This window comes from Pseudorca crassidens, chromosome 16, assembly GCF_039906515.1.
Source record: "Pseudorca crassidens isolate mPseCra1 chromosome 16, mPseCra1.hap1, whole genome shotgun sequence".
Lineage (NCBI taxonomy): Eukaryota > Metazoa > Chordata > Mammalia > Artiodactyla > Delphinidae > Pseudorca > Pseudorca crassidens.
The window spans coordinates 59,229,084-59,256,884 of NC_090311.1; the positions used below are offsets into that span (position 1 = coordinate 59,229,084).

Here is a 27,801-nt window from a genome sequence, read left to right on the forward strand (position 1 = left end):
ACGGCCTCGGGCGGCGGCCCTCGGCGCCCCGCCCTTCCCGGGCCCGCCCCCGGCTCCATCTTGCCCGAGATCAGTTTGGGACGAGACGCTGCTCCACCGGGTCAGGTGAGGAACGGCGTACCCTACCGTTGCCATCCCTCGTCCCCCTCGGTCGCCTCGCCCCGGCCTGCTCTGAGGCCTGCCAGCCGGGAGAGGGCGGGGCCCCGCGTGTGTCCCCGAGCAGGGGGGCGCTGGAGGAGCCTGTGGGCCCCGGGAGTGGCCAGCGACTCGGTGTGCGCGTTTTGGTACCCGGGCTGCCTGGTGGGGGCGTTCGGGCGGGGGCGCATTAGGGCGGGATCGGCGAGGCGGCCGGGCAACGGGAAGTCCTGTTCGCCGGTCGTCTGTGCCCCTTGGCTGTCCGGAGGTCCGAGGGAGCTCACTGCCCAAGGGGCCTCCCGCGCAGGCAGGTGGACCACAGGTGGAGGGGTTGAGGCCAGAGGATGGCCCTGCTGAAGCGACCCCACGGAGGGCTGAGTAGGAAAACCGGTGAGCAGCACCGAAAGCTAAGTCCGGCTGGTGACTAGACTTCCTGGTGACACAGCAAATTTAGGGAAACTTGGGACGTTTGTACTTGCTTAGTGAACCTAGGACAGAATGCGGAAGCCTAAAACTGTACACTGGTTCAGGTTTATAATTCTTGGAAACTATTCAGGGAAGTGGCATTCCAGATTAGATTCCTAGTACCTTAGCAGCAGCAAACGTGTGCTGATTTGAGCCCAACCTGTGTGAACAATTCTACAGGAGATGGCTGATGTCTACCATAAAGTGACAGAAATGAAAAGAAGTCGTCCAACTGCCTTTAAACTCTCTAATTTCTGCCAGCTGGTGGGGAGCTGATCTGATAATCTGTCCTAATTAGATAATGAGTGTAATGAGTTACCTATCAGGCAGGGAAGGTGTTCAAGTACTAGATAGGGAGGTAGAAGAGAGAATTTTGACCACTGCAAAGTGAAGCCTCCTTTCAGTCCTCACTGGTGGTGACTGCCTACCCTGTCCATGCAGAGCCTAGTCGTGCCTCCAATTCTTTATTGAAGGGCCCTTGCTGACAGATTTAAATGGTCTTTCCCAATCAAGAGGCAGGTTTTGGAAAATTGTAGTATCTGCTGTTGGCCATCTTCATACACCCTTTCTATTTTGTATTTGTTTCATAAATTTGCAACAGCTGCCTCCTGTGTTCCTGGGCTTCATGCCATCTCTGAGACTTGAATAGTGAGACCCACCCCTTTTAGTAGTTGACTCACTGGGTGGAGATGGTTTGGAAAACCAAGAATGCTTTTCTAGTCTTTTAAAAGTAGTTGCTGACGGAGGATGTTGAAAAGGAAATAAAAGTTCTGGTTCACTGGTATAGTCTGATTATTCCTTGGGCAAAGTTGAGTAGTTTGTTGAGTCACCAAACTCGGGTTTGTTTCAGCTTTTTACAAAAGCTTTTTCAATCTGCGTTTTGAATAGATGATACATGCATAATTCCAAAAGGACACTTAGCACTTTTTTTTAGTACATTGAAAAATCTCCTTGTTATGCCCCAGCTCTCCTCTCCAGAGGCAGCAGTGGAGTACTGTTTCCTACTTTCTTGAGTATACTTTCAGGGATATTCTCTCTATATACAAGCAAATAAATGTAATTTTTACACATTTGGTTGCAAATTATGTAGTTTTTCATCTTGCTTTTTTCCCACTTAATATGACTTAGAGTGGTTTCACATATGAGTAAAAAGAGAGCTGCTCATTTTTAATAGTTGCCTAACACTTCATTGTATGGCTATCCATAATCTGTTTTACCTGTTCCTTATTAATGGACTTTTAGATTGTTTTTAACCGTGCCACTTGGCCTGCGGAATCTTAGTTCCCTGACCAGGGATTGAACCCAGCCCATGGCAGTGAAAGCACTGAGTCCTCTCCACTGAACTGCCAGGGAATTCCCAACCTTTTTCTGTTACAAATAGTGTGTAATGAATAGCTTTGAACGTATATAATTTTGCATTTGTGTAAGTATTTTTATGAGGTACATCCTGGAAATAGAATTGCATTCTAGTCCTTTATATAATTATACTTCAAAATGTACCCAGATTCATTTTCTTAAAGTTGCTTTAAGTTTTCTCATGTACGGATAGTCTTTATCTTCATTCTGTTCAGAAACTCTTGTTGACGTAATTCCTCTAGTGCCTTTAAAGGTAAGATTTAATGTAGTAGCTAAAGGCTGTAGAAATAGGACTTTGTCACTGGAACAGTTCCTGAGATTTAGAAATTTAAATTGTTTTTGTAGTCTTTGGTGCTATAAAACTTGTTGCCTTTAAAATTATTATTGGGCTTCCCTGGTGGCGCAGTGGTTGAGAGTCCGCCTGCCAATGCAGGGTACACGGGTTCGTGCCCCGGTCCGGGAGGATCCCACATGCCGTGGAGTGGCTGGGCCCGTGAGCCATGGCCGCTGAGTCTGTGCGTCCAGAGCTTGTGCTCCGCAACGGGAGAGGCCACAACAGTGAGAGACCCGTGTACTGGAAAAAAAAAACAATAATAAATAAAATAATTATTAATTTCTCCCATAAATTATTTTCAGACTTCTTCACTTTATTTTGACCCTGACCTCTTTTACCCTTGGTCCATCTGACTGTTCTTGGGTGATATTGTTTCTCCTTTACTCCTTTTTTTTTTATCAGCTGGGCTTGGGGAAGAAGACAGCAAAAAATGATTTAACGTCCTTTGCATCCAGGTCTTTGGATTCCAAATGACTGTTTTAAAACTGACTGGATCAGTTTTCTTATTTTCTTTCAACTTCGACTAAATATATGCCCATTCATTCTCAATTTAGCAAGTTTTTAGCTTCTATACTGTGCTTATGTCATAAGGAGCACTATAATAACTTAAATTTATTTTCTCATTTTCCTCCCCCCCCATCTCTGTATCAGCACCTAGGACAGTGCTTATTAAATAGTGGGCTTTTGTAAGTGTTGAACTGGATTTGTTTGGGGTCCTTTATTAAAAAATTTTTTTATTGGAGTATAGTTGATTTACAATGTTGTGTTAATTTCAGGTGTATGGCAAAGTGAATCAGTTATACATATACATATACATATATTGACGCTTTTTTAGATTCTTTTCTCATACAGGCCATTACAGAGTATTGAGTAGAGTTTCCTGTGTTATAAAGTAGCTCCTTATTAGTTATCTGTTTTATATATAATAGTGTGTATATGTCATTGTTTGGGGTCTTGATAAAAAAGAAATACAAATCATTTATAGCTGTATTGGGGAGACGAGCCAAAACACATATTGAAAAATTTGGCAAATTAGGTGGTAGATTCAGAAATGCCAAAATATTCTGGTATCAAAATATCATTCACAGACCAGCAGCAATAGCATCACCTGGAAGCTTAGTTAGGAATACAGAATCTTGGGCCCCATCTCAGAACTACTGAATCAGTCTGCCTGCTAGACTCTTTTGACAGAAGGTGTGTTTTGATTAAACCCTATGACAAAATATATCTTCAAAGGCCTTGATCCTTATAGGAAATTACAGAAGACATTTTTTATTGTTGTTACAGAATGTCGTACCCGGGCTATCCCCCCACAGGCTACCCAGCTTTCCCTGGATATCCTGTAAGTATTGCCACTTATGATACTAAAATAGCTCATGTCCTTGGCACAGATCTTGTATAGAACTAGCCAGCCCATGACAGTTCTTACAAATATGCTAGAGCAGGGGTCATAAATTCAAATGGCCAGAAGTACTGAGTAGAGTTCATGAGTGAAGGCAGGTGTTGTGGGGAACTACAGGGACTTGGCTCACCTGTGGAAAGGCAGCAGTTAGTCAGGTTAAGCCGCATGTGTCCATGCAGGGAGGCTGACCCAGTGTTGCTGGATAATTCCATATCTTCAAGTAAAGCCAACAATCTGGATTTTATGTGAAATTGCCCAATTGTTAAAATTGGGAAATGAATATTTTAAAATGTTAAATGCTGTATGATTCAGTACAACATGTAGGTAAGCTAAATTGATCCTGAGTCACTGGGGTTTTTTGTTGTTGTTGTTGTTTTTAAGTATTTATTTATTTTTGGCTGCGTTGGGTCTTCGTTGCTGTGCGTGGGCTTTCTCTAGTTGCAGAGATCGGGGGCTACTCTTTGTTGTGGTGCGTGGGCTTCTCATTATGGTGGCTTCTTTTGCTGCGGAGTGCGGGCTCTAGGCACGCCAACTTCAGTAGTTGTGGTGCACGGGCTTAGTTGCTCAGCGGCATGTGGGATCTCCCCGGACCAGGGATCGAACCCGTGTCCCCTGCATTGGCAGGCGGATTCTTAACCACTGTGCCACCAGGGAAGTCCTGAGTTACTGGTTTTTAATCTTTGTGTTAGAAGATTTAAAATAACTTAAGAGGGGGCTTAAGAGAAAGCCCTCGCACAGAAACGAAGACCCAACACAGCAAAAATAAATAAATTAATTAATAAACTCCTACCCCCAACATCTTTAAAAAAAAAAAAACTTAAGAGGAGCTTGACTCATAGGTAACAAATTGCATTGGATTAGAGGTCCCTGGATTAGTACTTCTGAGACTTTTAGTATTTGGAGTGCATGTTATAAATGTGCTACCAAGTTCTGCCTTGTTGATGTCTATACTATTCTGAGGACTAACCTCATAGCTGAGGCATAAGTAAGAATTGTGTTTCAATTTTATGCTCATAAGTATGCAGGGCTTCTTTCTAACTCTGGGAGAATAGAAAGAGGGGCCTATACAGATTAATGTATATTCTTATGTGTATATTCTTATGTAAAGTGAATATATAGCTCTCCCGAATTTATCATTGAAGAGATGAGAATTATGAATATGTTCCCAGGTCCCTATGTACTAAACTGGACTCTGACCACCATTTCAGTCAATATCAGCTAATTGTTAAAACAGACAACCCTAACATCCCAATGACTTAAAGCAATAAAAACTTATTACTTGCTTACTTCAGTCTCCTGGAAGTCAGTGGTGGGGGTGGCCGGGGGAAGGGTGTGGTGGGGAGCTAGGAGGCTTTGTTCCATGTCGTCTTGAGGGTTCCCAGGCTCCTTCCATCCTCTGTTGCCTTGGAGTCCTCCACTGGATCTTCTGCTTCCAGCTGGCAGATGAAGGAAAAGAGAGGGGAAGAGAGAGCTTAGAGGATTGGGCAGAAAGTTAAGGGGACCAGGCTGGAAGTCGTGTATGTTACTTCTGTCCACATTCGTTTACCAGTATTCAGTCATATGGTCCTATTTAACTGTAACGGGGTCCTGGGAAATGTAGTCTAGTTTTGTGGCCTGGGAAAAAGTTTAGTGAACATGTAACAGTCTCTCCATACTTAGACATTGTGTGATCTGAACTGAGGTCCAAAATGTCACACCCAGTGTATGACTCAGGTCACCTTATTTTTTTTTCCCCCCTGTTATGCACAGGTCCAGATGTGTTGCAAGAAAGCCATGAATTCTTCTCTTTAGGGTAGAGAGGCAAATCTTCCTATTATTTCCAGGTGCTAGGAAAATGAAGGAACTAATGAGCTTTGCTAGTTGTTTCTGAAGGCTTGAGGTTTGGAAAGAGCCTGGTTCTTACTCCCAAATAGAGAAACAGACCCTTCTTGCCTAACACAGGTAGATTTATATATAACTGAATTCTGACAAACAAGTGTCCTGAAAAACTAGTATACTGATAAACTAGTATGAGATACCAGGACTTCTAATGGGCTTTTTAATATGTAAAAGAATAAGCTAGACCTTAACGGTTATCTTTGTTTGTTTCCTTAGCTAGGTTCTATTTCTCGGTGATCACATTCATTTGAAAATTTTTCTGGTTTTTCAGCCTGCGGGTCAGGAGTCATCTTTTCCTCCTCCTGGTCAGTATTCTTATCCTAGTGGCTTTCCTCCAGTGGGAGGAGGTGCCTACCCACCAACACCAAGTAGTGGCTACCCAGGAGCTGGAGGCTACCCAGGAGCTGGAGGCTACCCTGCCCCTGGAGGCTATCCCAGTGCCCCACAGCCAGGGGGAGCTCCATCCTATCCTGGAGGTGAGTCCTGGGTTGTGGAATTAGTATAGCATTTTTTTTCTTCTCTCTTTAATCCTCTCGGTTCCTTCTTGTTTTGTACGAGGTCAGAGTTGCTCTTAGCCTACTTTCTACCTTAGACAGTAAGGACCTAGCTGGCAAGATAGAAGGATAAAGGTTCTAAGGAGGCATGAAAGCTGGGAGCAGTCTCCAAAATTCTGTTGAGAAAGGAATTAGAATAAATCTCATGGTAATAAAGGACCAATATATAATGGTTTGGTTGATAATTTGTAATCTTAAGAACTGATTAAGATATTTCATTTGGCATGATTGTGACCTTAGGACAGCTTTGTCCACAGTATGTAAAAAACCAAACCAACCAAACAAACAAACAAAAATCTTAGCACTTTTGTATTATAAGTTATTAAGGCAGATGAATGAAGTAACCTTTTTTTTAAATTTATTTTTTAATGGGGAAGGATTTGTTGAGAAATTGAATTTAGACCAAAAGGGACTACTGCTATAGCATTAATAGTATATTTTCTTCTACTGTTTCTAAAGTTTTCACTTCAATCATGAGAACTGTCACTGTAGTTTGTTTCTTTTTTTCTCTTGTTCTTCTTCCAGGCCAAGGATTTGGAGCCCCACCAAGTGGAGCAGGCTTTTCTGGCTATCCACAGGCACCCTCACAGTCTTATGGTGGGGGCCCATCCCAGGTCCCACTACCTGGTATGTACTAACTGTCCAGAGAAAAACAGTACCTTGATATTTTGAATCTTGCAGTTGCTGTTGAAGGAACTTAGTAGTTTATGTTTGGGATCGTCTTTAGTAAACGTTTATACTAAATACTTCTTAGGTAGTATATGGTTTCATGAAGTGTATTAATTTGATGAAAAAGTTTAATCAGCAAGATGGTAATAAGGACCTATGTTTTCAATCAAAAAAAAATTACCTGTCCTGAAGCCAAAAAGCAAAACCTTCAGGAACTTTTCTGCTCATTAGTATAGCACAAAGGAAACAACCCCCAGAACTATGTCCTGTCATCCTTTCCAGATGGAATCAGAATTTAATCTGGTTCAAGTGTTTTGTTCTTTTTTTAGAGTATTGTTTATAAAGAAATTATGTTAAATTATTTTAAAGAAATTAGGACATGGAATATTTTAAAAGGTCCTTGTGACCAAAGTTGGTTTTTGATTCAGTAAATTATAAAACTTAAAAATTATCCTAGTGAATAGTGTGAATATTCTCATATGTTTCCATATTCATAATAAATCAGTGCTGTTTTGAAAAATTAAATCAGTTAAGACCTGATTGCTGTATTTTTTCTTAATATGTAGGTGGTTTTCCTGGGGGACCGATGCCTTCTCAGTACCCTGGAGGACAATCTCCTTACCCTAGTCAGGTATTTTTTTTTTTTTCCTACCTTTTAAATTTAGTCTGGGTAACTGGATAATGCTAAAGAAGGGCACTACTCCTTTGCTAACATTAGAGGTTTCCATGAAGCAGAGGAGATGGTCTAAAACAGTTCACTTAAGACTTTAATCTTTGCTTCTGTTAGACTCCATGCTCTTTGGTCCACCTGCTTTTAAGTACTGTCCTGATGACTTTAATAAGACAAACATAGGTCCCTTCTCACAGGTGATGACACCCATACTCTTTTTCATAGTGATTCACTTAGACTCTTGGCGTTGGTTTTAGTTCTTTTTCCTCCTCCCTTGCTGGCAGTATAACTATGAACTTACTGGGTGGTTGATATTTCTGGCAGTGTTTTATGAAGTATGTTTTTGTTTTCCTTTTTTACCTTTATAACTTTCCACTCTTCTTTCAGATCAATACAGAATCCTTACCTTCCTATCCTGTTTTCTCTCCTGTTTCTGTGGATTATAGCAGTGAAGTAAGGTTTTTTAATGTTCACTAATCACTAGATCTCCTATATATGCCTTCATTTGTTTCTAATTTCTCCTGTATTTGTCTCTCACCACTTCCTTGAGGGCTCATTGTATCTGTTTTTATCTTTATGTCCCTGTAGTGCTTGGCAGGGGTTTAAATACAGTAGTCAATTAATGTCTGTTAAATTGATTTTTCAGGAGTCTCAGAAGGTCTCCCGTATATCAAATCTTTGCCCTATCTCAATATAGCTCCTTATTTTAATATTAAGTTTTATTCTTTAATTGACTTGTTAATTCTTTTATATCCTATGCAAGTTAATAGGAACATAAGCAGTTTTATGTTTACCTTATCTTGATTTTCTCATTTCATATTGTCTATTCATAAAGATCTAGCATTTTAAAGCTTTTTTTAGGCTGGGATTGGTAAGGGGTTACAGAATTGGAAGAAAAAAACTTAGCCATTTTCTGGCTTCCTTTCCAGATTTGAGGAATTTTTGAGCTCCAGAGAGGCCACACAGCTAGTGAAAGTCAAAGCTGAGACTAGATCCTAGCTCTTCTGCCTCTCAGACCAGTGGTCTCTGTTATACAGTGCTACTTTGCTGATACAGTAAATGATATTCCTCCAAAGCCCATAGTAAATTGCTTTCAATCCTTTTTTAAAAAAATTGTTGATTATTAATCATATTATAAATCTGTAGTTATTCTAATCATTTGTTATGAGAATTTTTATTTTAGTTTAGTTTAAGCATGCATTTGCTTTTAAAGACATCATTTTATGACTGAATATAAAAGATTTTTAAACATAAAAACACTAAAAGTAAAACACACATACACATGCAGCTTATCTTGCATAACAATTACGACCCTAAATTGAAACCAGGAAGTTACAGAGCAGTAGATTTTGGGAGATGGAAAGTGGAATAGATGGAAGTGAAATAGACTACCTTGTGAGGGGTGAGCTCCCTGTCACTGAAAATCCCCTGATAGAAGTTGGTGTGTGTGTATGTGTGTGTGTGTGTGTGTGTGTGTATAGGAAGATGTAAAGAAAGTTTTTGTCTTGGGGCCAGGTGACCTCTCCTGATTGACCCAATTCTAATTCTATGGCAGTTTTTCAGCAGGAAGATCGGAATGAAATGGAAGGCAAAGGGTGGCACTTTTGGTGGCAGATAGTATGGGCTTTGCTGTACTGAGAAATCCTCTGTAGTTAGAGTTTTGACCTCAAGAATATAGACCCTGATTTCTTTGAGTTCAGTATAATGCCTGCAGAATGATAGTATTCTTGATGAAGATTCACTTCAAACTTAGACTTTCAACAAAGAATAAAACAAAACCATTTTTCCCTCTAGATGAAAAATGGAATAAGTCTTTTGGTGGTTGTTCGTTTTTAGAAACAAGAGGATGACAGAAAATGATAGTCGTCAAATAGTGCATGATGAGGGTTAGTTTCTCTTACTGTCTAGTTCAGTGTATTATAAACAGAAGCTTCTGCCCTGCTTAGGATTTTAGTGACAGTGGTTACATCAAAGAAAACTTTCATCAGTGCTTGATACATTAAGCCTCATGTAAAGGCAATATGTTGAAAAATTTTTTCTGCTTGAATATTTGCTACAAGTAGAATAATTTTAGTTTTTCCTTAAAACCAATATACAAATATTTCTTGTTAGTTCTCTGCTTACATTCCTGGCTTAGAAACTACTGAAGGATGATTGTTAGGGCTTATTGGTAGAAGAAAATGTTGGCGTGAGAGTAGAGATGAGTGGGAGGAATTACTGACCATAAAAATGTTTGTCGAAGGGTCTGGTCTCCTTCTCCCCAATCACTTTGCCCCTACAAAGGGGCATATTGGTTGGCATATTGCTGTTGCTGTATTCAATGGGTATAACTCGAAATACCGTTTCAGTTGCCTAGAAAGCAACTGAATCATTTTATGTTTTGAAATGATGTTGATTGCATCTTTAAATGATATTTTAGAGATACTTGGTTAAATAAAATATATTATTAAAATTAAATTTTAAAAAATGTGATGGGGGGACTTCCCTGGTGACGCAGTGGTTAAGAATCCACCTGCCAATGCAGGGAACACGGGTTTGAGCCCTGGTCCGGGAGGATCCCACATGCCACAGAGCAACCAAGCCTGTGCGCCGCAACTACTGAGCCTGCGCTCTAGAGCCCGTGAGCCACTACTACTGAGCCCGCGTGCCACAACTGCTGAAGCCCACGCATCTAGAGCCCATGCTCCATTAACAATAGAAGTCACCGCAGTGAGAAGCCTGCGCACCGCAACGAAGAGTAGCCCCTGCTCGCTGCAACTAGAGAAAGCCCGTGTGCAGCAACGAAGACCCAACACAGCCAAAAATAAATAAATTAAAAAAAAAAATGTGAAGGGATATCATCTTGCTGTATCCCATCTCTCTTAAACCCTGATTCGAATATTTTAAGAAAACTAATGAATTGTTTCATAGCTTTGTATTTAAACTTTTTTAAACTTAATTTTGTAATAATTTCAGACTTATAAAAAAGTTGTAAAAATTGTGTACAGAATTCCTGTATACATACAGTTTACTCAGATTCTTACATAAATACAGTACAGGAAATAACAGTTTTATAATACTATTACCCAACCTTTAGACTTCATCACTTGTCCCAGTAATGTCCTTCTGGTTCAGGATCAAATCCAGGATGAAACATTGCATTTGTTGTCATGTCTCTTAAGTTTCCTTTAATATGAAATAATTCTTCAGTCTTTGTTGTTAATCACCTTGATACATTGGAAGAATACTACCAGTTATTTTGTAAAATATTCCTTAATTTGTGTTTGTCTGATAAGTCCCCCTGATTAAATCTAGGTTATGCCATTTTGGCAGGAATACCACAGAAATGATGTCGTGTCCCTAGTGAATCATATCAGGAGGCACTAGTTGTTGATTTACCCCATTCCTGGTGATAATTGGTTTTGATCATTTGCTTCAGATGATGTCTGCTAGGTTTTCTGCTGTAATGTTACAAAGTATGCAAATATCTTGGTTCTCATTATACTTTTACCCACTGATTTTAGCATCCATTGATGATTCTTGCCTGAAACACTTAGTACTGTGGTCTTTGTCATATGGTGATTTTTAAATTTCTTTATAGATTTGTATTTAAAAACATATAGTCCTTGTTTTGCTTTCTGGTTTATTTCCTTATAAAATCGATGAAGAATATTGTAACTCCCAGAGTCTGTAGTCATCAATTTCATTTTCATGCTTTTCTTATTATAAAATGTTTTATGTCTAATAATCAGGGCCCGTACAGGAAATGAAGAGCTATTACCAAAAGTATATTGCTTGTTTGAAATCTCATTGGGCAAGTCTGGCTCTACCTCACTAAAGCCATTATTATATTCTTTAAATAAAACACTGCCACTCGCACTATCCAGGGATCAATCTCTTTTTTGCCCTCCTGTTCTACCAAGAAGGAAACCAAGGCATGGAAAGATTGTGACTATCTTCACAAGCTTGACTCTCTTGTTTCCTGAAAGTTTGGTGTCTGGCTGTCTTTTGGTGGGAGAAAGATAGTCTCTGTCTGTTCCAGAATGAGCCATGAAAATAAATATCCTTATCCTAAAACCTAAGTACTGGCTTCCTTGCCTAAGAGTGATGATCAGAGAAGTCTTTTTTTTCCCCCCCAATATTTATTTATTTATTTTGTCACACCAGGTCTTAGTTGCAGAAGGCAGGCTTCTTAGTTTCAGCTCACTGGCTCCTTAGTTGTAGCACATGGGCTCCTTAGTTGCGGCAGGTGGGCTCCTTAGTTGTGGCATTCAAACTCTTAGTTGCAGCATGCATGTGGGATCTAGTTCCCTGATGATGGATCAAACCCGGGCCCCCTGCATTGGGAGTGTGGAGTCTTATCCACTTCGCCACCTGGGAAGTCCCATAATCGGAGAAGTCTTAAGTTGTCTTCCTGTAAGCAGAGAAACCGGAGTTGGCTTTTTTTTTTAAGTTAGTATTTTTTTTAATAAGATGTTGAACATTTTTTCATATTATTTTTCTTCCAGTTTTTTGAGACCCAATTGAAATATAACACTGTATTAGTTTTAGGTATACAACATGTTGATTTGGTATATGTATGTATTGTGAAATGATTACCACAATAACTGATTTGGATTTTATGCCTCTTGTTCTCAGCCTGCTTCGATGACTCAGGGAACTCAAGGAACAATCCAACCTGCTGCCAACTTCGATGCCATGAGAGATGCAGAAATTCTTCGTAAAGCAATGAAGGGTTTTGGTGAGGAAAACATATTTTTGTCTCATTTACAATCAAATTCAAGTGATTGTAGAGTAAAAATAAGCTTTATATCATAAACCAAGTTTATATGTGAGCCTGTGTGCACATCCCTCAATTTAATCTGGCACCAGACACCTTGTAAGCATCTAAAAGATGTCATCAAGGAGCACCCCACACAGACCTCATCCTTACTTAGACATGTATGGTTCTTTCAGGTACAGACGAACAGGCAATTGTAGACGTTGTGGCCAATCGTTCCAATGATCAAAGGCAAAAAATTAAAGCAGCTTTTAAGACCATGTATGGCAAGGTATGTTTTGTTTCCTTTTCAGGAGTGAGCATGAACAGTGGCCTTACGCCCTGCATTCTGTCAGGTTGGTTACTATCTTTTTACTTGTACTGGTGAGTACAAAGAAGAGACAACTAGATTTCAGAGACCCCAGGAGAGGTGTATTCAATATTTCTTTCTTTCTTTTTTCTTAAATAAATTTATTTATTTATCTGTGGCTGCGCTGGGTCTTCTTTGTGGCACGTGGGCTTCTCATTGTGGTGGCTTCTCGTGTTGCAGAGCATGGGCTTTAGGTACACGGGCTTTAGTAGTTGTGGCTCGTGGGCTCTAGAGCGCAGGCTTGGTAGTTGTGGTGCACGGGCTTGGTTGCTTCACGGCATGTGGGATCCTCCTGGACCAGGGCTCGAACCTGTGTCCTCTGCATTGGCAGGCGGATTCTTAACCACTGCGCCACCAGGGAAGTCCCATCAATATTTATTTCTCTTAGAAGGCTTTCCAATTCTAGAGTAGTCCTTGATCTCACAGTCATACCTATTTACTATGTCTGGTAGGTGACACATGTTCAGTAAAAAGTAGATTATGACCACAATCCTGATCAGTAGCTTGGTTCTCAGTCTGCTCCTTACAGTTGGATTCAAGGACTTCTTATGTAGCCCTTGCTTATTTTTGGTCCCTGGTATCATCTTTCACTCCTCTTCCTCCCTCTAAACATATCTTGTATTATGACTTCATAGAACTTCTTGCCATTCCCTGCACACATACTTCTGTGTTTGGTATATGTTGTTCTCTTGTCCTGGAACAACGTTTCCTTTTTTCCTGCATGGCAAACAAATTCTCCAGGATTTGTCTTGATTAAGCTACTTTGTGAAGTTTCTCTCATTGCTCTGGGCATAATTTGGCTGCTTCTTCCACTGTGGTCCCATAGCACTTTGTAAAACCTCTGCTGTAACTAACGTCACTGCCCGCTCCCCAAAACTGTGAGCTCCCATCAGGCAAACCATGTCATATTCATCTTTGTATTTATAGTACCAAGTACAGGAACACTAACAGATAGCCACTTAAATATTTGTTGAGTGGATGATCAGTGACTAAATCCAGCAAGATTCTGTGGCTGAAAGGTGTCATCGTTTCTCAAATATAAAGGGCAAGACTGGGTAGCATTGGTTTGCCATTTAGATAGGAATCCTAAACATTTTCCGATATCCTCTGAATCCAGTTTACTTTTCTCAGAATGGAAGTAGAGTTCCACTGGCTGGTCCCACCTCATCTTTTCTACTTTGCCTGCCCAACCCAAAATCCACTTCCTTAGTCTTAAGGCTGATTAAGTGACACAAACTCTAGTTTCTCTTAGGGTTCAACATCAGACTCACTTTTCTCGCAAAAGTATTTTCCACATTATGAATTTCTTTAGTTCACATGTGGTCTGTGCTTTGTTGTCCTGAATTTTCTCATACAGCACCTTTGAATTAAAACTAAATTCCCAGCCTATTTTCCTTACCCACAGCCACCTTTTCTCTTGACTTCTTATTAATAAAAATACTATTCCTCTAGCCTGCCTTGGAGTCTTCTTTGATTCCACACTCTTCTTTGTCAATTAATCAGTGAATATTGTTTCAGTGCCTACTGTATGCCAGGCACTGCTTTGTCCTAGCAACTGGTTATTGACTATGTCTTATTGATCTAATCTGTAAAAGAGCTCTTTAAAAATGTGTCTTCTGTCTCCTTTTTTTCTTTCCACCACTCAAGTCCAAGCCTTTATTACTTCTTACCTAAATATTCCAGTAGCCTAAATTTCATTTATAGCCTCTGTCGTCATAGTCCGTCCTGCCTGTTGATACTGCCTGTTGTTGCTATATCAATGCCATTTTCTTACGTAAAAGTTTCCAGCAACTCCTCCCAACATGCAGAATCAAATCCACACTCTTTAGCTTGGTATTCAAGGTAATAATCCAAGCATGTAGTTACAACTTTGTTTTACTAATCTCTGAAAACATGACCCTCTAACAAAATTGGTTGTCTTGTTGTTCCATTGAACAAGCTTTGCTCATTCTTGCCTCTATACTGTTGATTCTCAATCTTAGCTGAGTATCATAATCTCTTTTCAAACTTAAAAACACACGCAGAATCTCTGGGTATTCATTCTTGACATAAGTGTTGTTTGTGTTTTTTTTTTTTGGAAAAATTCTGCAGATGATTTTAATGCATATAGCCAAGGCTGGGAACCACTTTTCTGTTCCTTGTTTGTGTTCTTTCTCCTTGCCTGAAATACCTTTCTTCTTTCTCTTTGCCTGCTAATTTTTACATATTCTTCAAGATCTGGACTAAAAGTTTTCTCTGAGCTCTCTAGCCCACTTTAACTTTTCCTATTTCAGCTTATTTCTGTGCTACTTACTCATCTCACGCTGGAGTACAGGCTGCTTTATATTAACTTTTTAAAAATGTTTATCTTATCTTTTCAAATAAGAACACGATGATGACAATTTCTATTTCCTCATAGAGTAAGAACAGTTTCTTATACTAAGTAAATATCTGTTTATCATTTTGTTAATTTGAATTATTCTTTGTTTCCTATACCTCTTATTTTGTACCTAGTGTGGTGGTGGAACTATAATAAATTTATTATTAAGTGTTTATTGATAGAATGAGTAAAATATATCTGCTTGAGTGTAATAAACTTAAAATAAATATTTATTCCTTAGTATATAATATTCAGAACAGCAATTGAGGCTTTCATATAGCAATTCAATTCCATTTTTTCATATTGTCCTTAAAAAATTTAAGCAAAACAAAATTTGGAGAGCACATATACTTAGCTTGTATTTGTAATTTAACAGGATTTAATCAAAGATCTTAAGTCAGAGTTAAGTGGAAATATGGAAGAACTGATCCTTGCCCTGTTCATGCCACCTACGTATTATGATGCCTGGAGTTTACAGAATGCAATGAAGGTAGTATATGGCATTTACTTTGAGTATTTTATCCTATTTCAAATGTAAAGCCCCATAAATTTTGGCAGTTTTGAATTTATAGTGACAGCTAAATCAGTACATTATTTTATATCATCTGAATATATAGAGCTTTTTAGGTCTGGGGGCTAAAGAAATATTTGATGGAACAGTAAGATTTAACTACTTTCAGAAATTTCATGATTTGTTGTATGATTCTCCCTTTCTTCACTTCACATAGGGAGTAGGAACTCAGGAACGTGTATTGATTGAAATTTTATGCACAAGAACAAATCAGGAAATCAGAGAAATTGTCAGATGTTATCAATCAGAATTTGGACGAGACCTTGAAAAGGACATTAGGTCAGATACATCAGGGCATTTTGAACGTTTACTTGTATCCATGTGCCAGGTGAGTATAGCATGAAAGTTTGGGTGTTGGTGGAGGGAACATTTTTTACTGCCTGTTGCCAGTGGCCATTCTTTATTCCTTTTAATATTTAGCCCCCTTGGAATCTTGACATCTTTAGGAGGGACAATGCAGAATCCACTGTACAGGTTTCTTTGTAGTCACTACTGAAATTTATTTCTGCAAATCTGGCCTTTGTAAGGAATCAGAAATTAACCTCTTTAAGGTTGTATGAAATCAGAAATCAACTTGAGGCTCTGTGTCTTAGAATGCTGATGAATCTGTACTTTTGAGCTTAGCATTGTACTGCCAGTTAAGTCGGACCATCAACTGAAGGTATGTAGATCCGCCATGCAAGTGCTACAAGAGTGAGGACTGTGAGGAGAGCCAGAAATGCAGAAAATGTTTCAGCGTTCACAGTACTTAGTACTGTGGGTACTGTGCTTAGTACCCTCCTTGTTCTGATTCCCCAAATGTGCTGGAAAAGTGGCAGAAAATTCTCCAAATAGGGTATTTGGAATGATACTACAAATACACTTAGAATGAGATAATCAGGGTATATTTGAAAGAGATGAGGCAAAATACTAGCACACTGATTCAGTATCAGGAGTTGTTGGCTATCCTGCTAGTGCACAGGTTGGACAGTCTTGAAGATTCTAAAAGTAGAGGAGAGGCTCTTCACAGCAAAGGGAGGTAGTTGCAGAAAAGACAGTGTGCCAAAGTGCGTGGGTATGGAAATGAGAAAAGAAAGCAAATGGATGGGAGGACATTGAATTTACCCACAACAGAGTAACAGAGCAGGGGAGTAGGTTAGCATGAAAAGAAAATCAGGACCAGAGAGTTAATGCTAAAAAATGATTATTAAGACTTTAATGAGGTGCTGAATATTTCTTTATGCAGGGTTCAAGGCCCAGCCATCTTTCAAAGTAAAGGTCCCTATTCCAGGGAGTGGCTTCCTAGGAAAATGGGACTGTATTATGTGCTTGAATCCAAAGGCAATCATCTGGGGAGTTGTTCCTGAGCTCCTTTGCCTGTGCTGTGTTCAGTAGCCCATTTAGAATATGCTTCTACACATGCCTTGTGCCCAGTGCTCTTCAGGAGACAGTTTCTCACCTTCAAGGAACACCTCTCCATTTTGTTGCTCAGACAGACACTGAGACTCCAGAGGGCAGCCTTTCCTTTGTTTGGGTTTGTGTTTCTATTGATATTTTTGAGAGAAACCAACTACCCATCTAAGCTTTACTCTTGTTCAGGCCCAGGCCCTCCCTCTCTTCTTCCCAGTGAAGAGTTTGGTCTATAAATTGGTACAGGCTAGCAGTACTTGAGTTATTTATAACTTCTTCTAAAAGGCTCACATGTCATTTTCATGTATACATTCATAATAAATACTTGTATATTAAGATTACACTTGGATGAATGAAAGGACGTTCACGAAACCTCCATATTATATACTCCCTCCTTTGACTTAAATTCCTTGAGGGGAGGGGCCCTGTCTTTCTTGTGTCCCCACCACTTAGCACATCCTGTTGTTTCTGTTCCTCTGGAGAACCCTGACTAATACAGCCTGGTACAAAGCAAGTGCTCCATACCTTATAGTTATATGGATGAATACAAAGAGGAACTCAGTATAATGCATATTGATCTTAAATCCCAGCTAAGCAGACTCATAATTTATTTGAGTGGTAGTTTATATCTCCTATTAGAGGAGGTCCTCAGCGTGGCTCAGTAGTCGCTTCATCATGAGAAATCTAAAGTTACTTCAGACCCTGGAGTTCAGGGATATCCAGCCTCCAGGAAACCTCAGTGCTTCTCTCTCCGAACTGAACAGGGGACGGTGCTTATTGGCTCAGAACATGAACCGATAGAAGTAGACCCTATCACAAGAGAAGTGAAAAATGAAATTCCTTTCGTAGCAGAAGGCTTTCTCCCGGAGGATAGAAGTGGCTGCATTGTTAGTGTTCAGGACTTGCTAGATCCCGAGTGTGTGTGTGTGGCCACAGCCTCTGGAGGTGTCATACTTTGCAGTCTCAACACACACCATTCTGTTTCTCCTGGCCCAATTACCACCCTTCAAGCCACCTCCTCAGAGAAGCATTCTTGGACTCTCCTGGGCCATTTGTCATTCCCTGCTCTGAGCCTGCACTTAATTCCCATAGACCTCAGTTATAACCCTAATCCCACTGTGGAGGCATCTTTTATCTCCTTAATGGGAAGAATGGAGTGGCCATAGTCACTTCCAGTCCTTGTGGTTTCTATCATGCCTAGTCTCTTAATACCTGTTAATAAATGTTTATTGAATAAAAACAAAAACAAAAACCCCAAAACTTTTAAACCAAGGACCAAACCCTGAAGAGTAACTTTTTTAAGAACCCCTTTCTCTTGGTGTACCAAGAGAAAGCTTTTTAAAGTGAATGTTAATAAAATTTTCCACACTTTCAAAAATAAAACGTGTGTGTGATTTTTCATGGAAACCTTTTCTGGTTTAATTTAGCTCTCAAAGCCCTGAAAACCTCTCATTTTAATATAACCTCATTAAACCATGGTCATATAAAATCCAAAGTTGGCAGTGTAATAAAGTACTAGTTACACTAGTATAGTTTCTTTGGAAATGAAAGATAAGTGTGACAAACTTTATACATTAATTTTTAGTAAATTGTCCCTTTAAATCCAGAAGTGACTAGATTGGAAAAACTTTTTTTTTTCTTTTACAATTTTATTTTACTTTTTTGTCACATGGCATGCAGGATCTTTGTTCCCTGAGCAGGGATCGAACCCGTGTCCCTGTCATGGGGACCTGTCCCCTGCAGTGGAAGTCGGAGTCTTAACCACCAGACCACCAGGAAGTCCCAGAAAAAAATTATTATTTTTTTTAATAGAACTTGTATCACCTTCTTCTAATTCCTGCCTTCCTCTTTTGCAGGGAAATCGCGATGAGAACCAGAATGTTAACCACCAGCTGGCTCAGGAAGATGCTCAGCGTCTCTATCAGGCTGGTGAGGGGAAATTAGGGACAGATGAATCTTGCTTTAACATGATTCTTGCCACAAGAAGCTTTCCTCAGCTGAAAGCTACCATGGAGGCCTATTGCAGGGTATGAGCTTTTCTTTTGAAGATTTGGCTTCTATTTTAAGGTGTGAAAACATTTTAACCACTATACTTTTTGTTTACAGGTGGCTAATCGAGATTTGTTAAGCAGTGTCGGCCGTGAGTTTTCTGGAAGTGTTGAAAGTGGTTTGAAGACCATCTGTAAGATACTTTAGTGTTTTGCTTTGTTTTGTTTGTAAATGAGTGAGGCTTTGAATAGTTGTTCCCATTAAGTGGTGATTATTAATATAGCCTCCCTGGAATCTGCTTAGGCAGAGGCCAAGCTAACCCTCTGTTTTTATATGCAATTCTCTATGAATGGTTGGTGGTGTGATCAAATAGGATTGTTTTGAAATTATTTGGTCTTTATTCTCTATGCCCTTCTTGAGGAGTATACAAAAATATATGATAGATTGTGGCATTTCCATTAAGGTGAATAGGAAAGCCCTAAGGAACTACGGAGTGCTACCACACAAAGCGTCATTTTGAGCTCTCCAAAACACCTTTCAAGTACTTAGCCCAATGAGACCCTTTTCCATTTGGAAATTAAAAACCCAGTTTTTGGTGTCCTGACATTCAGATGTTTAATGAAATGGAAATTTCATTCTCATGGAGAATATAAAACTAAAGAGACTATTAGTAACACATTGATATTAGCAATTGAATATCTTACAAATACTACTATAGTAATTGTAGCTAACGTAATGATGTATAGTTAGTACATCTCTACCATCTGCAGGAAGAGACTTTGCTAATTTAATTTTCCTAAGAGAAAACATGTCAGATTTCTTATTATCATTCTCAAATCTTTGCTCAAATCTGTGATTTCTTTTTTTATATTGGAGTGTATCTTACATCCTTCTCTCAGTCAAATGATATATTTGACATCTAGAATTCAGATTTTAGTCATTATTCCTTTTAAGTAAGATATTACCAAGGCACAGTTGCTACAGATTTTCTCACTTTAAGGGGGAAAATGTTAAGAGGCTAATGACTGCATCTATGGAGAGAAAATGGGATTTTTTGGCCAGAGGGAATCTTGTAGAATTGAAGGTAGCCTGTCTGATGCTGCTGGAAAGAAAGGTGGAGGCTGAGAAAAATCAAGGGGAGAATATCTTCAGCTCACCTCAGATTTCTGAGATGATTACGTAGAAAATGATCAAAAGCAGCTAGAAGTGATAGATGGTGTGTGCACACCTTTTTCAAGTCATTTCACGTCTGAAGCGTCTCTCACTTGCAGTGCAGTGTGCCCTGAACCGCCCTGCCTTCTTCGCTGAGAGGCTGTACCATTCTATGAAAGGTGCCGGCACAGATGACTCCACCCTGGTCAGGATTGTGGTCACTCGAAGTGAGGTGAGGCTTTCTCTGTTTGTCTGATCTTACTTGATTTTGAATGTTGATCCTTTTTTCTTAGCAATATTAAACACATTTTTTCTTCTAGTTTTATTGAGATATAATTGACACTGTGTAAGTTTATAATCGGCACTGTATAAGTTTAAGGTATACAGCATAGTGATTTGACTTATATACATCATGAATATTTTCACAGTAAGTTTAGTGAACATCCATCATCTCATATAGATACAAGATTAAAGGAAGATCTTTTCCCTTGTGAAGAGAACTTTTAGGATGTACTCTCAACAACTTTCATATATAATGTAAAGCAGTGTTAATTATATTTATCTCGTTGTACATTACATACCTAGTACTTACTTATCTTATAACTGCAAGTTTATACCTTTTGACTGTCTTTCTCCAATCTTCTCTCTCCAACCCCTCACCTCTGATCACCAAATCCGATCTCTTTTTGTATGAGTTTGTTCATTTTTGAAATATAATTGGCCTATAACACTATGCTTATTTCTGTTATACAACATAGTGATTCGATATTTCTATACATTTCAAAAGGATCCCCATGATAAGTCTAGTTATGACATGTCACCTTACAAAGATATTACATAGTTATTGACTATATTCCCCACACTGTACATTTCATACCTGTGACTTACTTATTTTGCAACTGGAAGTTTGTACCTCTTACTCTCCCTCACCTATTTCTTTCCTTCCCCCAACCCCCTCCCTTCTGGCAATTACCTGTTTGTTCATTGTGTCTATAACTGTTTCTGTTTTGTTGTGTTCGTTCATTTGTTTTTTTACATTCCACATATAAGTAAAATTGTACAGTATTTGTCTTTCTCTGTCTGACTTAGAATGTTAATTTCTTAAAAGTTCCTTAGTTGGTTGTCAATCCCTCAGGACTGACATTAAGAAAGGGCTCTCTTTCTCACGGCTGGTAGCGATTGTATAAAGCACAGTGTTCACTTTCCTCATGCTGTGAGAGAGGCTTGCTTAAGTGAAACAGACCGCCAGGGAACTCCAGATGTTTATTTTTTGGTTTTCATTTTGCTTATGTAAAAAACTGTATGAGGGAGTTCCCTAGTGGTCTAGTGGTTAGGATTTGGCACTTTCACTGCCATGGCCTGGGTTCAGTCTCTGGTCGGGGAACTGAGATCCTGAAAGCCACGAGGTGCGGGGGGAAAAAAAAAGAACTGTATGAAAGACCTATGCAGATTAATCCCATTGGACATAAAAATTCTTAAAATTTAGCATACACTTAATTATGAAATAACTGTAAAAAATTTTATATTTATCTTTTTACCTAAATATAGCCTCAGATGTATTCCTTTCTTTGACTTTGTTTATTTAGTGGACTTCTTTTTAATCAAAAGAAAACATATGCTATGAAATTATATGAAAGAAGGTAAATCATTTTTTAAAAGAGAACCGTAATACAGTATTTGGAAAAACCTTCTTGTGTATTTGTTTTTAGACTTAAATTTTCTAAGCAGGATCCCTTTTTCTTTAATTATAATAAAATATACGTAACACAAGATTCCCATTTTAATCATTTTTAAGTGTACAGTTCAGTGACATTAAGTACATTCACATTGTTGTGCAACCATCACCACCAAAACTTTTTCACCTTACAAAACTGAAAACTCATTAAACGATAATTCACCATTCTCCTTGCTCCCCAACTCCTGGCAACCACCATTCTGCTTTCTGTCCTATGTATTTGACTACTCTAGATACTTCATATAAGTGGAATCATACAGTATTTGTCCTTTTTAACATCTTCAAGGTTCATCCACATTGTAGCATGTGTCAGGATTTCCTTCTTTTCTAAGGCTGAATAATGTTCCATCGTATGCATACACAACTTTTTGTTTATTCATTCATCCGTCAGTGGACACTTGGGTTGCTTCCACTTTTTGGCTGTTATGATTAATGTTGCTGTGAACATGGGTGTACAAATTTTGAGCCTCTGCTTTCACTTTTGTGTATACCCAGAAGTGGAATGGCTGTATTATATGGTAATTCTGTTTTTATTTTATTTTTTTGAGGAATTACCATACCATTTTCCTGTGGCAGCACCAGTTTACATTCCTACCAGCAATGTACAAGAGTTCCAACTTCTCCACATCCTTGCCAACACTTGTTATTTTCTGTGTTTTTGATAATAGCCATTCTATCAAATGGTTTTTAAATGACTAATATATTTGGAATAGTAGATGAAACTAGTATCACCCTTATTCAATATCTTTACAGAACAGTGAATCAGACATTCACTGGGTGACGCTAGTACTGGTATGAATGCTAGCTATAAAATGCCAGTCATCTGGTGTTTTTTCCCCTCTGCTTTGGTTATAATTAGGATCTTTTCACTATTAAAGAATAATCCTAATATCAGTTTTCTTTAACAGCTGTTTTCTAATATCAAAAATATCATGTCTTGCATGCAGATTGATCTTGTACAAATAAAACAGATGTTCAGTCAGATGTATCAGAAGACTCTGAGCAAAAGGATTGCAAGTGATACGAGTGGAGATTACCGAAGGCTTCTTCTGGCCATTGTGGGCCAGTAGGAGAGATTTTTTTAAATGAGTGAAGCTATTCAGAGCTTATCCTTCAAAGCAATGACTGACCTGCATGCAGCAACATCAATCCTCACCTAATCAAAAGAGCTTTGTACTAAAGACTGTGTCAGGGTATTGTGCTTGGTTTGCACATGTGGTTATTGCCTTAATTCCAATGTTATTTTTTTCTCTATATACGATCAAGTAAAGCCATATCACAATGATGAAGTAATAATGCAATGTTTGTAAAGCATAATTCTCACTGCTCTTATTCTAAATAGGATACCAAATTGAATAAAAGTCACAACAGTCTGTAATTCTGTGTAATAATATTGAATAAAAAATTCAATATTGAATAAATTTGAATAAATATTGAATTTAAAAAAAAACCTTGCCTTCCATTGGACAGTTATAGTTGGTAATATGTCAAAACTGTATTATTTTTTTAAAAAATTCAGCTCTTTTGACCTAGAAGAGCAATTTGCATCTTACTTTACATAAATAGGTATTCTATATTCATAAACACTAAACTTCCCACATAGAAAATAGTTTCTTATTGCCTGTAATAACTTCTAAAAGAGGGATTATGTGTTTATGTGCATAAAATATATAGCCTACTTTTACGTCTACTGAGACTGCCTAGAGATCTTTATTGGCCCTTGATTTTTTTTTAAAATTTATGAAAAAAAAGAAAGAAAAAAGAAAGAAAAAAAATTTATGAAAGACTTTAATTTTAGTTGCAATTTAATCATGATTCAAGACAGTGAAGCTTGACACATAAGAGGTGCTGAATTAATGAATAAACGAGGCTTAAATCATCTTCCTGGGAGACTGAATACTAGCTCTTTGGAGAAGTAGTTCAGGGAGTCAGTGATTTCAAACCTGGCTTTATTCCCAGTACTGAGCAATTACTTATCGAGTATGTTGAGCATTACAGTAGGTTAGGGAAAGTATCAATACAAAGGAAGGAGGTTTGTAATCTAGTGGGGGGTTCTAAACAAAAATTAGGATACAAGGAAATTGTAAATGTTAGACTATAAATTCTGCTGAAGGTAATAACCCTATTTGTTCTTTGTGTTGAGCTCCCTGGTACAAAGCAGATATTTAATACAGATCTGGTGAATGATTGTACTAAAAATTGAGGGGGAGAATAGTAATTATCGATTATATTTCGATAAACATTTGTTTTGTGTAAGTACCAAGGGACATACATACAAGGTGGTATAAGACACAACTTTACTCTTAGAGAGATAGACCTATGTACAACTGTAGCGCAGGGCAAAAGCAAGATACATAGGCAGAAGGATCACTGGCTAAGATAGATTTTTTTTTTGCAGTACGCGGGCCTCTCACTGTTGTGGCCTCTCCCGTTGCGGACCACAGGCTCTGGACGCGCAGGATCAGCGGCCATGGCTCACGGGCCTAGCCGCTCCACGGCATGTGGGATCTTCCCGGACAGGGGCACGAACCCGTGTCCCCTGCATCAGCAGGCGGACTCTCAACCACTGCGCCACCAGGGATGCCCTAAGATAGATTTTTGATATAGGTTTTGGAAAAGTAAGTAACAGTGATGGGATTTGGTAAAGGTGAGAAAGAGGGGTGTAAGGTACTAGGGAAAGATATGAGCTATATATTTTTAAACTTAAAAATTGAGGGCTTCCCTGGTGGTGCAGTGGTTAAGAGTCCGCCTGCCAATTCAGGGGACGCAGGTTCAAGCCACGGTCCCTGAGGATCCCGCGTGCCGTGGAGCAGCTCGGCCTGTGCGCCACAGCTGCTGAGCCTGTGCTCTAGAGCCCTCGAGCCACAGATGCTGAGCCCATGTGCCACAACTGCTGAAGTCTACACGCCTGGAGCCCATGTTCCGCAGCAGTAGAGGCCACCTTAATTGGAGGCCTGCGCACCGCAGTGAGGAGTAGACCCTGCTCGCTGCAAATAGAAAGAAAGCCCGCACACAGCAGTGAAGACCCAGCACAGACATAACTAATTAATTATTTTTTAAAATTGAGATATAATTCATATACGATTCATCCTTTTAAAGTGTACAATTCAGTCGTTTTTAGGATATTCATGCATTTGTGCAACAATCACCACAATCAATTTTTGAACATTTTCCTCACCCAAAAAGAAAACTTATACCCATTGGCAGTCATTCCCCCTTTCCCCTCCTCCTGCCCAGCCCCTGGGAATCACTAATCTACTTTCTGTCTCTCTGGATTTCCCTATTGGGGCTTTTCATATGAATGGAATCATACAATGCGTTGCCCTTTGTGTCTGGCTTCTTTGAATTAGCATACTGTTTTTAAGATTCACCTGTGTAGTAGCGTGAATCAATACTTCATTCTGATTTGTGGCTGGATAATCCATTGTTGGATATACATTTTGCTTGTCCATTTATCAATTGATGGACATTTGGGTTGTTTTCACCTATTGACCATTATGAATAATGCTGCTATGAACATTCATGTACAAGTTTTTTCTGTGGACACATGTTTTCAATTCTCTTGGCTATAGTACTATGAGTGGAATTGCTGGTACATACAGTATTTTTATGTTTAACTTTTTTTTTTTGCTGCTCATTAGAACATTTATTTCTCAGAAAATAAGTTTAAGACAGTCATATTACAGTAAGTAAAACTAACTTTTGTATTCTTTACAGGCATAGATTTTTCTCTTTATTACCTCTCTTATACCATCTGTTAGAAACAATTCTAGAAAGCAAATAAAGTCACTTTCTACAATAAATAGAGCATCGTGTGCTTCACAGCAGACGTGACTGAGACATAAGCCCCATGCCACAGCAGGACCTGAACCGTTTCCCGTTCTAAAAGAGCAGTTTTAAAAATGAGACTCAGAGAGAGACTGAAAGATTCAAAGAGGCTGAAAAAAAAAAAGGGAGAGAGAAAGAGACTAAGAAAGTGTTGGGGGGAAGAAAGAGACACACAGAGAGAGAATGTTTAACCTTTTGAAGATCTGCCAGACTATTTTCCACAGCAGCTGTATGCACCACTTTACGATCCTACCAGCAATGAATGAGGCTTCTCATTCTTATCAACACTATCATTGTCTATTTGAATATAGCCATCCTAGTGGATGTGAAGTGGCATCTCACGGCGGTTTTGATTTGCATTTCCCTAATAACTAACGAGCATATTTTCTTGAGCTTATTAGCCATTTGCATATCTTTGGAAAAATGTCTATTCAAATACCCATTTTTAAATTCGGGGAACTAGGATCCTGCAAGCCTTACAGCGAAAAAAAAAAGGTATGTGTGCACAAGGTAGGATAGTTATTTCAGCGCAGATTCACTCACAACCCTCACTGGGGGAAAAATCCAGAGATAAATGCCTTACTCAACAGTTGCATAGTTTTATTTAGAGAACTGTTATGACTTATAACACTGCAACTTAAAAAAATCTTTTTCTTAATTTTTATAATTTTAATATGTTTATTAGCAGAAATACAATTTGTTTTTAAATTTTGGCTCTGGTAATTGTATCCTAAGCAGAGTTTCCATGGGGAGTAGTGTGTGGGTGTGTGTATAGTTTAATAATTTCTTTTGAAATAGTTTCAAATGTATAGAAAAGTTGCCAGAACAGTACAAAGAACTTCCATGCTCCTATTTCCTCTTCACCCAGATTCTCATATAGTTAACATGTTGTTGGTTCATTGCTCACTCTTGAGTATGTGTGTGTGCGCGCATATATCCTTTGTTATTAGTCTTTTTCTGAAACTTTTGAGGGTTGAGAGAGCAAACTGCAGTCATGATGTCCCATCACTCCTAAACACTCCAGTTGGTATTTTCCCCCAAACAGGGACACTCTTCTACATAACAGCAAACAATCTTCCACACCAGGAAATCAGTATTGGTACAACACTACTACCCAATCTACTAAGCCCATTCAAATTTCGCCCACTATCCCAACAATGTTTCTTTTCCTTTCTGGGTCAACATGCTATACAGGAATAAATATTGCATTTAGTTGTTGTGTATCTGCACAACTCTCTGCAAGAGTTGCCAGTCTTTCATGGCCTTGACAGTTTTATTAAAGGGTACAGACCTTAGTTTCTACAGGACGGCTTACAACCGAGGTGCCTTGTTTGCAGGAGTACCACAAAATGATGCTTTGCTTTTCCCAGTGAGTCTCATCAGGAGGCACAAAATGTAGACTCCCTCCCAACACTGGTGGTGTTAACGTTGATCACTTGGTCATGCTGGTTTCTTAAATTCACTGTTTTTCCCTTTGTAATTGATTAGTATTCCAAAATCATGCCAGTATCCTATTCCTCATCAAACCTCCACACACCAATCTTACCACTGAAGATTCATGTCTAAATCATCCACTTCTATAGTTGGTGCCAAATGGTAATTCTCTATTTCCATCATTGGGTTGGCATTCTACTGTTAGAAAGAGCTTTCCTTTCTCTTCATTTATTTATATCAATGTGAACTTGTGTATTCCTATTTTATTCAATGGATTGTAATCCATTATTATCATTGTTTATCTTGATCCTCAAATTGTCTGTGATTTGGCCAGGAGCCCCTTCAAGCTGGCTCTTAGCAGTGCAACATTTTAAAGTTGTATACTTCTAAGATTCATCCATGTTGTGAAGAGCTGTAGTTCATTCATTTTGACTCCTTTGTAATACGTGATATTGTGAATATATATCAGTGTATTCATCCACTCTTCCGTTTGAGTTGTTTCCAGGCTTTTGCCATTGTATTTTGCCATTCCAACTCTAAAGTAATGTTGAATTTCAAACGTATTAAATTTTTGCATTAACATCATATACTTTGAGTCTGTTTATTGTATAAATATTTAGCACTAGAAGCAGTGCGGTTCTGCATCCTCCCCAACAGTGTGTGAGACACAGGCTCCCTTTTAAAGTATTGTCTTATGTGCATTTTTCACGGAGAAAGGTTTAAATGACCTGTTTTCAAAACCGTTTAATAAAGGCTTTTATTTTATCTTTAAA

The 27,801-nt window shown here is 38.8% G+C and overlaps 1 protein-coding gene across 3 annotated transcripts; it reads left to right on the forward strand.

Moving 5' to 3' along the window:
- Positions 1-27,615, forward strand: ANXA7 (annexin A7). 3 transcript variants are annotated; one of them, XM_067710571.1, is made up of 14 exons: positions 1-105; positions 3,578-3,632; positions 5,842-6,046; positions 6,650-6,751; positions 7,360-7,424; positions 7,851-7,916; positions 12,081-12,183; positions 12,399-12,493; positions 15,307-15,420; positions 15,659-15,829; positions 18,747-18,917; positions 18,997-19,072; positions 20,151-20,263; positions 22,714-27,615. In XM_067710571.1, the coding sequence occupies exons 2-14, from the start codon at positions 3,579-3,581 to the stop codon at positions 22,834-22,836; spliced, it is 1,458 nt and encodes a 485-aa protein (XP_067566672.1). In that variant the 5' UTR covers positions 1-105; position 3,578; the 3' UTR covers positions 22,837-27,615. The 3 variants fall into 3 exon arrangements, with proteins under 3 accessions (XP_067566672.1, XP_067566674.1, XP_067566673.1); XM_067710572.1 differs by lacking the exon at positions 1-105 and adding an exon at positions 394-525; XM_067710573.1 differs by lacking the exon at positions 7,851-7,916.
- The last annotated feature ends 186 nt before the right edge of the window (positions 27,616-27,801 follow it).

Excerpts from the sequence above, each read along its gene's own strand:
- ANXA7 (XM_067710571.1), top strand. The coding sequence starts at position 3,579 with ATGTCGTACCCGGGCTATCCCCCCACAGGCTACCCAGCTTTCCCTGGA. Across the intron at positions 18,918-18,996 it reads CCATGGAGGCCTATTGCAGG|GTGGCTAATCGAGATTTGTT; the intron begins GTATGAGCTTTT and ends TTTTGTTTACAG. Across the intron at positions 19,073-20,150 it reads AAGTGGTTTGAAGACCATCT|TGCAGTGTGCCCTGAACCGC; the intron begins GTAAGATACTTT and ends TCTCACTTGCAG.